This window comes from Capricornis sumatraensis, chromosome 1, assembly GCF_032405125.1.
Source record: "Capricornis sumatraensis isolate serow.1 chromosome 1, serow.2, whole genome shotgun sequence".
Lineage (NCBI taxonomy): Eukaryota > Metazoa > Chordata > Mammalia > Artiodactyla > Bovidae > Capricornis > Capricornis sumatraensis.
This window is the reverse complement of record NC_091069.1, coordinates 247,679,049-247,691,685: the sequence shown is the minus strand read 5'-3', so window position 1 is coordinate 247,691,685 and position 12,637 is coordinate 247,679,049. Positions and strand designations below refer to the sequence as shown.

Below are 12,637 nucleotides of genomic sequence, written 5' to 3'. Positions count from 1 at the left end.
TTTGGAGAGGGCAGATTTTAAGTAGGCATAAGGGGAGGAGAGAAGTGGGGAAAAAAAAGAAAAGAAAAACAACAACAAGTAAAACCAAAATTAAAAGGCAAATGACAAGCTAGAAAATACATTTTAAAGCAAAGATTTACCACTTTATCATAAGAGTGTTCACAAAAATTAATTGGTAGAACACTGAGATTTCGGAAAGTTATGACCAAACTAGATAGCATATTAAAAAGCAGAGATATTACTTTGCCAACAAAGGTCCGTATAGTCAAGGCTATGGTTTTTCCGTTGGTCATGTATGGATGTGAGAGTTGGACTGTGAAGAAAGCTGAGCGCTGAAGAACTGATGCTTTTGAACTGTGGTGTTGGAGAAGACTCTTGAGAGTCCCTTGGACTGTAAGGAGATCCAACCAGTCCATTCTAAAGGAGATCAGTCCTGGGTGTTCATTGGAAGGACTGATGCTAAAGCTGAAACTCCAGTACTCTGGCCACCTCATGCGAAGAGTTGACTCATTGGAAAAGACCCTGATGCTGGGAGGGATTTGGGGCAGGAGGAGAAGAGGATGACAGAGGATGAGATGGCTGGATGGCATCACCGACTCGATGGATGTGAGTTTGAGTGAACTCCGGGAGTTGGTGATGGACAGGGAGGCCTGGCGTGCTGCGATTCATGGGGTTGCAAAGTCGGACACGACTGAGCGACTGAACTGAATTGAACTGAAGATTTCAATGGGCTTCCCTGGTGGCCCAGGGGTGGAGAATCCACCTGCCGAGCAGGAGACACAGGCTCGATCCCTGGGTTGGGAGGATCCCCTGGATGAGGGTGCAGCAACCCACTCCAGCATTCTTGGAGAATCCCATGGACAGAGGACAGGCTATAGTCACACAGAGTTGGGCACAACTGACACAGCTTAGCACACACACAAGGTTCCGACAGAAACTGGTAAAAAGCATAAACCAATACTTCTTGTTAAAGAAAATATTATTTTTTGATAATCATAACTGTGATTATAAACACTGGAAAACCCTGGACCTTTATCAATGTTGCCAACTGCAGCATTGCTGAAATCTTGGAAAGAACTTATGGCATAGCAGATACACCTTCCCCCCAGATCATTACCATTTCATGAAAAAATGTTCCTGTTTGTTATCAAAACGTTTAATTTGAAGCAACTAGATGAGAAAACAATGCTAGGTACAAAGAGAATAGATTTGAAAAGAAAAGCAGATAGGAACCAGCCAAAGGATGGAGCTGAGAGTGCGATGCAGCGACTGGGCGTCCCTTCCATGTCTGTGTGTGTGTACACTACACCCCAGAAATACCACTCAGAGGTGGAGCCGCCAGAGTCCACGTGCTGTCCACACAGACACGTGTGCCATGGAAGGATGCCTGGGGCAGCAGAGCAGCTAGCTGCCCCCAGCTGTAAATCCTTCAGGTAGATTTTGTAGCCTCTGTCACTCACGTTCCTGTCTGAGTATACCCATCACACCTGTACCATCTTGGGAGGTTATGGTCAGGCTCTAAGGAGGCTTGAATACAGATGCCCAAGTTGGTAAGTTTTCTAACGTTAGCTTTTATTATTCTCATTGTAATTCTGGTATTGCTAGTCCATAACTTGGTACCCCAGCCTCAGGGGTACCGGCTCATTTCCAGACTTCTACACATTTTTTCTTTAGTTTGTTACTCAGTCTCAATGTCAGCCATTTATGTTTTCTTTATTTCAAAAAATGAATAGCAAACAAACAAAACCAAACACTATTGCCAATTAATTGGACACCCTGGTGAGTTTTCATTCTAGGTGAGGGTTTGGCATACTTAAAGATGCCCTAGTATCTTTGGTAAAGAATCTGCCTGCAAACCAGGAGATCCTGATTCAATCCCTGGGTCAGGCAGATCCCCTGGAGAAGGGATTGGCTACCCACTCCAGTATTCTTACCTGGAAAATTCCATGAATATCAGCCTGGTGGGCTATAGTCCATGGGGTTGGGAAGAGTCAGACATGACTGAGTAGCTAAGAGTTTCACTTTCACATAGGAGTCTGCAGTGCTGAACCCATGAATTGACTGAGGGCCATGGAATGTTTCTTTAAGCTTTGGAATAATTACAGCTTTGTATCATTCATCTTCTTTTTAATCATTTAGGGATCATCACCAGGTGTCGGGCCTTACTATGAGAACCATGGATACCAGCCGGAAAGCTTGTACCCTCAGCAGCTGCCCACGGCTCCCCCTGCCTACGAGGTGTACCCCGCTCAGTACTACCCGCCCATGGTGCCCCAGTACACCCCAAGGGTTCAGACACACGCCTCGACACCTATAATCTACAGGCAGCCCAAACCTCCGTCCAGAACGGCGTGCACTTCAAGTAGGACCCTTTTTGCTTGTATTTTCTCTAATGGAGCCGAGTTTGGGGTCTGCCTTCTCCAGTGTGCCCTCTGCCCCCACCAGTTTGGTGCCGGCTCTCCTCTGTCTGCAGGGCTGGTGTGCATGCCTCTCCCTTCCGCGTCTCTGCGTCAAAGTTGGGGACCCTGGTTCTCACCTCCCGGGGGCCTTCGGGAGCCTCTTAGCTAGGTGGCGCTAGTGTTAAAGAATCTGCCTGCAGGTGCAGGATATGCTAGAGCATTGAATTCGATCCCTGGGTCAGGAAGATCCCCTGGAGGAGGGCACTCCAGTATTCTTGCCTGGAGAATCCCGTGGACAGAGGAGCCTGGCGGACTACAGTCCATGGGGTCACACAGAATCGGACATGACCGAGCACACAGCACACGTACACAGCAGCTAAGACCTTCATCTCCCACCAACGCTCCTGTACCAGCTTGGCCTGTACCACCCAGCCTCTCTGAACTCCTTCTTGTCTGCGTGGTTTACCACTGTGTCATCTTGAGTAGATGGTAAGCCCCCAGCGCAGGAAGAAACAGCCTTTCTCTACGTACCCATTTCCTGGATGCTACAAGTCGCGGTCAAGGTGCTTGATGAGTGCTGTGCATTCAGTGAAGGAAGTGGCTGGTGGGGTTGTCGCCCAGAAGCATCTGCAACATTTTCTCATGGCTTGGAAGGTCTTACAGAGGGTGAGGGACTGCAGGTGGTGTGTCTTCTGCCCACCTCCTTAATTCCATGTCTTTCATGCCCTCTCATTTGTCTGCTTTCTTTTTTAGTAGTTCAGACTTCCAACTGATTAATTAATTGTTTTGGCCCCATTATGCTGCACGCAGGATCTTAGTTTTGTGACCAGCGATTGAACCCGTGCCCCTTGCATCGGAAGCACGGAGTGTTAACCTCTGGACTGCCAGGGAAATCCTTGTCTGCCCTCCTTACATTTCATTTTATCTTCTTTCCGTCCAGATCCCTTCCCTTTGTGCCCCCTCCCCTAGCTTGTAATGCAGGCAAGTTGATGTGGTAAGCACTGCCCGGACAGGACGAGTACAGCCCATTATATGAGCACAGAGCTAGTATAGGGGCTGGCCCAAGGAACATTTTCATTGATGACATTTTTATATTATTTTGTGAGAAACACATACCCTCACATACAACTCACACAGTTAAAGATCTATGACAGGGTGAATTTCCATGTGCCAACAACGCACCATAAACAGTGGCCTCAGGTTCTATCTGTACCCTTTGAAGATTCCTCTCCTCAGAACTCCCTCAGTTCAGTTCAGTTCAGTCGCTCAGTCGTGTCTGACTCTTTGCAACCCCATGAATCGCAGCACGCCAGGCCTCCCTCTCCATCACCATCTCCCGGAGTTTCTTCACGAGCGCCATCCCTCTTGGATTTCTCTCTCTGTCCTTTCTTGTCTCCCTCATGCTTCACAGACGGCTCTTTATCCTTCCTTCTCCCGACCGCTACTCTCTTCCATTCCTGTGTCTTCCACCCCTTTGTGATGCCTTCTCCTTAATTACTCCTATCCCTTTCCTGTGTGGTTCTCTTTCCCGCCATCAGTTCGTCTTGGTTCAAGAAATTACTTGTCTCTGCACTGATGTCTTTCTGGTGGTGGCTGTTAGATTGAGACCGGTGGCTCCTAATGGGGTGATTTTGGCCCTCAGGGGCATTTGGCGATGTCCGGAGACTGTTTCGGCTGCTATAACTGGGGTGGGGTTGCTACCAGCATCTACTCGGGAGGTGCCAGTGATGATGCTGAACATCCTCCAGTGCACAGAATGACCACCACCAAGGATGGCCCAGCCAAGATGTCCATGGTACCCAGGCTGAGGACCGCTGGTCTTAGCCCCTCATGGTCTTAGCTCATCCTTCCCTAACTCTTGGCAACCACTGATTTGTCTCCGTAATTTTGTCTCTAAATTTTAGAGTGTAGAGTTGGAATCATGCAGCAGTACATAGCCTGTCAGAGCCTGACAGTATTTTGCAAGTGACTTAAAAAGCACAAAGTCAAGAGATCCTCAGCAAGAGTACAAGGGACTTTTTATCTTCCTGGTTCTGTTTGTTTTAGCAAGAGATCTTTCACACTGAACCTTAATACATGTGTTAGCGTTTGGGTTTGGGAGGCTCGAAGGTCAACAATCCTGTGAGGCAAATAGTTGACATTGGTCACAGAAGGGCTACATCAGCAACTGGTAACAACGAAGGTGAGAGGAGAGTGAAAAAAGCTGGCTTGAAACTCAGCATTAAAAAAACTAAGACATGGCATCTGGTCCCATCACTTCATGGTGGATAGAAAGGGAAAAAAGTGGAAGCAATGACAAGATTTTATTTTCTTGTGTTCCAAAATCACCTCGGATGGTGACTGCAGCCATGAATTAGAAGATGCTTGCTCCTTGGAAGGAAAGCTATGACAAGCCTAGACAGTGTATTAAAAAGCAGACATCACTTTGCTGACAGAGGTCCATATGGGCAGAAGCTTCCCTGGTGGCTCAGATGGTGACAAATCTGCCTGTAATGTGGGAGACCCAGGTTCAGTCTCTGGGTTGGGAAGATACCTTGGAGAAGGAAATGGCAACCCACTCTAGTACTCTTCCCTGAAGAATCCCATGGACATTGGAGCCTGGAGGGTTGCAGTTCATGGGGTCGCAAAGAGTTGGACACGGCTGAGTGACTAACACACACACATGGTTTTTCCAGTAGTCATGTACAGATGTGAGAGTTCGGCCATAAAGAAGGCTGAGTGCCGAAGAATTGATTCTTTCAAATTGTGCTGGAGAAGACTCTTGAGAGTCCCGGTACTGCAAGGAGATCAAACCAGTCAGTCTGAAAGGAATTCAACCCTGAATATTCACTGGAAGCTGAAGCTGAAGCTCCAGTACTTTGGCCACCTGATGCAAAGTGCCGACTCATTGGAAAAGACCCTGATGCTGGGGAAGATTAAAGGCAGGAGAAGAGGGTGGCAGAGGATGAGATGACTAGATAGCATCACCAACTCAATGAACATGAGTCTGAGCAAACTATAAAAGATAGTGAGGGACTGGGAAGCCTGGCATGCTACAGTTCATGGAATTGCAAAGAATCGGACATGGCTTAGGTACTGAACAACAATAACAGCAGCAAATGATTAGTCAGTTGTACCTACACCCAAATAGGTACAACTGCAAACCAGCACCCAGTCCGGTCTGATCGACCAGACACTGATCCCGAAATAGTTGTCCACCAGCAGTGAGATCTGGGGCCCTCACTGCCCACATTCCTAGCAAAAGCCGGGCAGGTTGCCACCCTGTCCAGGAGAGGTTCAGGACACCTAGTTCAGGATACCCTCTCAACGAAAGGTTCAGGACACCTGGTTTAATATCCTTCTACTCACCAGCATGGTATCTTATCTTGGATACTATGACACACAGGGAAGTCACCCAAAGGAAGAAATCACCCTTTACTGATGGATCAAATCGACCATTTGGAATTTCCCCTGAGCCTCCTTGGCGACCCCACCTTGCCTGCTGCCAGACACATTGACCGTGAACCAAGCCCTGATAACACGTGGCTGGTGTCACATGGCACTCTTCAGACCGGCGGCCGTGACCTCACCCAGGAGCCTGTAGGTCTGAGACTCACCTCCTCTCCCCTAGCTGAGTCAGAATCTCTGGGTAACAGGCTCCGCAGGTGATTCCTAAGCAGGTTTGAGCACAGACTGTGGAATTTGCAGAATGTGGTAACAAAATGAGGGGTGAGGGTTCATGCCCAGGTCCAGTGGTTCGATTGACTCCAGAAACTGGACTTCTTGGTCTGGTGGACTTCTGGAAGGAAAAATGGGCACAGGTGGGGTGCAGGGCCTCCCCATGGGCTCCACCTCTGCCGCCCGGTGTCCTCCTGTAGGAGCTAAGGAGAAGTAGGTTGTATAAGAGCCTTGGCCCTGGCTCTCCTCTGCCTGTCCACCCATCTCCCGAGCGAAGCACCAGCCCTGGGGTGCTTTCTGCACAGGAACTGCTGGGGGTGGTGGTGGTGGACGTCTTACTCTGAAGCTTGGCACGACTTGTGGCTTAGGCTCTGACCAACAGCGGCGTGTTGGTTTGTTTCGAAATGGCACCCCACTCCAGTACTCTTGCCTGGAAACTGCCATGGACAGAGGAGCCTGGTAGGCTACAGTCCATGGGGTTGCGAAGAAGTGGACACGACTGAGCGACTTCACTTTCACTTTTCACTTTCATGATTGGAGAAGGAAATGGCAAGAAGGAATCCCAGGGACGGGGGAGCCTGGTGGGCTGCCATCTCTGGGGTCGCACAGAGTCGGACATGACTGAAGTGACTTAGCAGCAGCAGCAGCAGCAGCAGAGGACACTGGTGACCTCGTCCTACAGCTTGTCTTCTTAGCTGAAACATGAGCGCTGGCGACCCCAGCGCTGTAGATACTCCCACAGTGATAGATCATCCTTCCTTTTCACGGTCCAGCGCGGCAGCCACTGGCCACGTGGGACTATCGAGCCGTTGAATTTACAGAATGATTTAATATCATTTAACATGAGAATTAATTAAGGTGAAACTAGCCACCGAGGCCAGTGACTGTGAGTCAGTGAGCCAGTGTGACTCTGGCCCATCCATTCCCTAAAGTGCCTTGAGGAAGAGGCTTTTTTCTCTCTGCCTCGAGTATCACTGACACGGAGATGAGAGAACGGCTGTGCTTTGTGGCTTGCAGGATCTTAGCTCCCCAACCAGGGGTCAAACCTGGGCTCCCTGCATTGGAAGCTTGGAGTCTTAACCATTGGACAGCCAGGGATGTCCCTGGAGATGACGATTTGGGGAGTGTTATTACTATTTTGCTTATGCTTGTAGTTACTGGAGCAAGGTATATTTCCTTTATTCAACCAATTTTTTTACATTCATCATTTTTTGGACTATCTTGAGACCAAAAGACTATCTTACTTTTTAAAGAGCTTAACTTCAATGTATGTTTGCTTTATATCACGGCTGCCTGCTTTGGGTCTCCAAAAAGTTAGCTTTAGTTCACCTCTGTGGAGGAAACAAGGCCTCCCAGGATATGTTCCTAAAGAGAAAAGTCACTTTGAAAAAATGGAAATGTAATTGCTTTACAATGTCGTGTTAGTTTCCGCTGTACGACGAAGAGAAGCAGCTTCAAGCGGACACGTGTCCGCTCCCTCGTGGCCCTGCCTCTCACCTGGCCCCCACCCCACCCCACCCCTCTGGCCACCACAGGGCCCTGAGCTGAGCTCCCTGTGCTCTGCTCCCCACCAGCTGTTTCACACGCACTGGTGTGTATATGTCCATGCTGCTCCCCGTTCGTCCCACTCTCCCTTCCCCAACTGGCCGCAAGTCTGTTCTCTGTCTGCATCTCTATTCCTGCCTTGCAGATAGTCTCATCAGCACCGTTTTTCTAGATTCCATAGATATGTTTTAAAATACGATATTTGTTTCCCTCTTTCTGACTTACTTCACGCTCTGTGTGATAGGCTGTGGGTTCATCTGCCTCACTACAGCTGCCTCAATTTCATTCTTTTTATGGCTGAATAATATTTAAGTGTGTAAGTAAGTAAGTAAGTAAGTGAAAGTCGCTCAGTCATGTCCGACTCTTGGCGACCCCATGGATTATACAGTCCATGGAATTCTCCAGGCCAGAATACTGCGGTGGGTAGCCTTTCCCTTCTTCAGGGGATCTTCCTACCCCAGGGATCGAACCCAGGTCTCCCACATTGCAGGCGGATTCTTTACCAACTGAGCTATCAGGGAAGCCCCATTTAAGTGTATTATTCCTTGATAAAATACACCGTAACAGTAGTGCATGAAATTTGAGAGTCTAAGAAACCAGGTGACTAAGCTGTGTACTCACTGCCTTTCCTGCAGAGACCAAGAAAGCCCTGTGCATCACCTTCACCCTGGCGGCTCTGCTGGCAGGAGCAATCCTCGCTGCCGTCCTCCTCTGGAAGTACAGTAAGTGCGGGCCAGGGCTGAGTTGCCTTGTGCTGGCCCTTCAGCAGCCCTGCTGCCTGGACTGGGGGCCCACCCCCAGCCCCTCATGAAGTTTCCCGTCTCTTTCCTGTTTGACTATAAGATGCTTGGAAAACCTTTCTTGGAAGCCGCCAGTCCCGTTGGCATACTTCCTCGCCTGTGGGTTGTCAAGATCCCATGTCCTTCGTGTGGTATTGACACGTGGGGGAGAAGCGTGTTGAGCTCACCCTGTGCTTTAGGACCCTGGGTGGGGCATGGCACTCGTGAGCACCCGCACCTCGGGGCACACCTGTCTCCTGCTTTTCAGTGTACATGGTGGTGGCTGGAGGCCACCCTCCCCAGGGGACTCCTATACCTACAGCCAGGCCTCCTCCACCAGCCTGGGGCGGGGATCATGGGTCACAGGACTCACCTGTGTGGAGGGGGCGTGGGGAACTGCTGTCCATATCCCAGGTTAGGGATCCGCCTCCGAGCGGAAGTAATAAACCTAGGGGATTCACCGTTGCTGTGGGCAGCCCCGCTTCCTTTGACATATGCTGTCGGCAAGGACCCACTCCCTCCTTTTAAAATAGAGGGGGCGGCTTGCTGTCTCTTGTCCCCAGGGCTGGGGGTTTCCTTGGTTTCTCACCTGATGGGCGTCTCCCTCTGTTTCCCTGCAAGTGGAGGACGGGTGCTCAGGGATGGAGTGCGGCTCCTCCGGGACCTGTGTCAGCCCCTCCCTCTGGTGCGATGGCGTCCTGCACTGCCCCGGTGGCGAGGACGAGAACCGCTGCGGTGAGTGGCAGGGCTGCTTGTGGGAGGGGGCCGCTTGGCTTGGGCACCGGGTGGCCCCCAAAGAGGCCACGGCAAGGCAGGCACACGGTGCCAGGCTTGTATTCCGCACGTCAATCACTCCCCCATCGACTCCATTCCTGGAGGCTGAACCTTGCATGCGAGCCCAGTTTTCAGATGAGGAGATAGGCTCAGAGGGGGTGAGCTCCCACCTGGAGTCACACAGCCAGGGGATGGGAGACCACAGCCTAGGGCCAGGCCACATTCATGCCCCAGCTGCCACAGGATGTGACTAAAACAGCAAACTGTTTAAAATAGCAAGTTGGGAGTGGGCTCTGTGTTTTCCAAGCAAGCTGCTTTTCGGGTGGCCTATGTCTGTTGTCACAGGGTAGACACTGCTTCTGCTTTTATTTTCAATGACTTTTTCAGTAGCTGTGGGCTTCCCAGGTAGCGCTAGTGGTAAAGAATTCACCTTCCAGTGCAGGAGATGCAAGAAGCATGCGTTCGGTCCATGGTTCGGGAAGATCCCCTGGAGAAGGGAAAGGCAATCCACTTCAGTATTCTTGCCTGGAGAATCCCATGGACAGAGGAGCCTAGCGGATTATAGTCCATGGGGTCGCACAGAGTCAGACACAACTGAGCAACTGAACACAAAGTAGGTGTAGCAGGGAAATGATGCCTAAGGATGAAGGTTGCACTGATATCTGCTGAAGGCCTTACCCAAAGCCTGAAGCCTGCTGCATGCTCTGGGAGCCGTTAACTTTGAGTGCAAGTGATGCAGACAGAGGCTGTGCTCCTCTCTAGAGCTGTCCATCCTCTGTGGCCGTCCTGGGGAGATGGTTCTCTTTTATATCCCAAGTCCAGGTCAGGGCACCTGTGTGAGACACTGCTGTCCTGCCTGTGGATTCCCCTGCACTGGGAGTTCCTGGAGTTCTCGCCTACAGCAGAGGATTTGCACTTGGCAGACTCGCTCACTCTGCAAAGTGTCCACATAGTGCTTTGCCTTTATGGGTGATAGTATATTTGTCACCATTTTCTTAACTAAAGTGGAGAGTTTCTGAGGTTGAGCAGACGTGGTTACTCTATTGGATGGAATGGTGTTTGATGTTGTAATACCTGTGTCCACTCACGTGTCAATAACTGTAGCAAGACCAACTCATGATGTTGCCTGGAGTGACTTTCTCTTCTTAATGTTGAAGTTGTATTTATTTAAATACTATTAAGAGTTAATGTCTTCAAATAGATCAAAATTCAGGAAGTAGCTAAGGGTACGGAGTGAAAAATCTCACCTACCACTTCACGTAACGCACTCAAACACAGTCTCGTGCTCACAGATACTAATACATACACTCATACACTGTGAGATTAGATAGAGGACAGGTGCTGGTCTCTGACCCCAGTTCCCAGCACAGGGCTCCTGAGACCATGGTGATTTTCAAGTGGTGAGACCACCTGGTGCATCTTTTGTTCTGGTATTTGGTCCCTGACCCCAGCTCCTGACACCGAGCTCCTAAGGCCCTTGTCATTTCCTGGCTGGTAGAATGGTCTTTTGTTCTACGAGGTGATTCTGGGTGGCCCCTGAATGGCTCCTGTGGGCGCTGGTCACCTCAAAGACTGAGCCATGGGTAGAAGCTTTCACCCCCTGTCTTGAAACCACTTTCTCGTCAGAAAACCACTGATCCTTCTACTGTCTCCATGGTTTTGCCTTTTCCCGAGTGTCGTAGAGTTGGAATCCTACAGGACGTATGTAGCCTTTGCCATCACTGACTGATGTGCGCTTACGCTTCCTCCATGTCTCTTCACAGCCTGGTGGCTCATTTCTCTTTAGGGTTGAATCATATTCCACTGTCTGGATGCCCTTACAGTTGGTTTATCCGCTCACATGGTGGATGGAATCGCTCACCACGGAAGCATCAGGAAATGAGCTGGTTGCTCCATGGCGGACTGAGCCTGGATGTCAGGCCCTAAGCAACCACTAATCTGCTTTCCATCTCCATAGATTTCTTCCTCCAGATGTTTCATAGAAATGGGGTCCTACCATGTGTGGACCTTTGCCTGGCCTCTTTCAGTCAGGAGGATACCAATCATGTGTGAACGTTCATGCCTGTTGGGTCGTGTCAGTGTTTCATCCCCTTTCATGGAAGAATAACGTCCCACTGTGCGCAAGGACTGCATTCTGTGCGTTCCTCCACTGATGAACGTTTGGATGTTACCCGCTTTGAGCTCTTGTGAATAATGCTCTCACGAACATGTGTGCACGATGTTCATTCTTGTCTGAATACCTGTTTTCAGCTCTGTCGGGTGAAGGGCACGTTTTGGGAGGAAAGGCTAGATTCTGGGCGTCTCTTGTGTGTAGCTGGGGAGAGGGAGCCAAGCCCTCTGGAGCCTCTGTGTCCGGGGAGGGTGGGGCCTGCGTGAGGCCAGGATGAAGGTCACGGTCTGGGACTCACCGGAGCCTCCCTTCCCGCAGTTCGCCTCTATGGACCGAACTTCATCCTTCAGGTGTACTCAGCACAGAGGAAGTCCTGGCACCCCGTGTGCCAGGACGACTGGAGTGAGAGCTACGGGAGGGCAGCCTGCCAGGACATGGGCTACCGGTGAGTTCCGAGCCCCTCGTCCTCCCTGGTGATGGTGACAGGCGCAGAGCATGGAATCAGTGCGTCTCTCTGCCCCTCTCCGGAAGTGCCAGCCCACGGACACCACACACCTCCGTCTTCTTCCCAAAGCTGCCCCAGGGAACCAGCAGGGGAGCGTGTGCCCTACACCCCCAGCCCCACCTCCTCCTGGGCCTCCATCTGCTCCTGGTTCCTCAGGGCTGTCCAGCGCCGAGGTCACCAGGGTCCCGGGTGCTGGCCGAGGGCCTTGAGAGACTCATTTCCTGAGGAGACTCCAGGGCAAGGTGGAAGCCTCGATTCAGCTCGCCTCCTGGGTGGGGGCTGGAGGTGGGGGCCAGTGGGGAGGACTGCGGGGGAGGTTGGAGGGAACACATCTGTGAGAGCTTCACTGCAGGAGTGCAGGAGGCACTGAGGGCTTTTGAACAGAGAGAGCTGATCACTGGATTTATCCGTAAGAGAATACATCCCTCATGTAGCCACCAGAGAAGGTTCCAGCCAGGAGCTCCTCGGAGCGCGCCTGCCAGCCCGGCCTTCCAGGGAGAGGCTGGGCCATTTTACTGCCCCCATCTCCTCCTTGGGCGTGTCCCCATGTGACTTCTCTGCAAATCTAGCCTGTTCACCCTATGCCAGTTTTCAAAATGAATTATCACCGGATAAAAAAGTTGCCATCTTAGCTAGGGAACTACTTCCAAATTCCACTCTCCCCCTAGTTGAAGTGTGTGTCACTATGAATGACGTAGGGATGTCTCATCATGGTTCAGGGTCTGCATTTTACTACTGGGAGCATTTGGACATGTGGTTACATTATATGTTTGGTTATACTATACGTCCTCGCACATCTATATTCTTACTACTTTTTCATCCTGATCCAGATTAGATTCGAAACACGACTGATAGAGGACTTTCCCCT

The 12,637-nt window shown here is 50.6% G+C and overlaps 1 protein-coding gene across 1 annotated transcript in view; it reads left to right on the top strand.

Annotated features, from left to right (window-relative positions):
* TMPRSS2 (transmembrane serine protease 2) overlaps window positions 1-12,637 on the top strand; it is a 48,933-nt gene that overhangs the window by 11,687 nt on the left and 24,609 nt on the right. Inside the window, exons 3-6 of the mRNA XM_068972461.1 lie at window positions 2,140-2,362; window positions 8,237-8,323; window positions 9,002-9,115; window positions 11,583-11,709. Of these exons, the coding sequence (XP_068828562.1) occupies window positions 2,140-2,362; window positions 8,237-8,323; window positions 9,002-9,115; window positions 11,583-11,709 (551 nt within the window). The remainder of the gene's footprint in view (window positions 1-2,139; window positions 2,363-8,236; window positions 8,324-9,001; window positions 9,116-11,582; window positions 11,710-12,637) is intronic.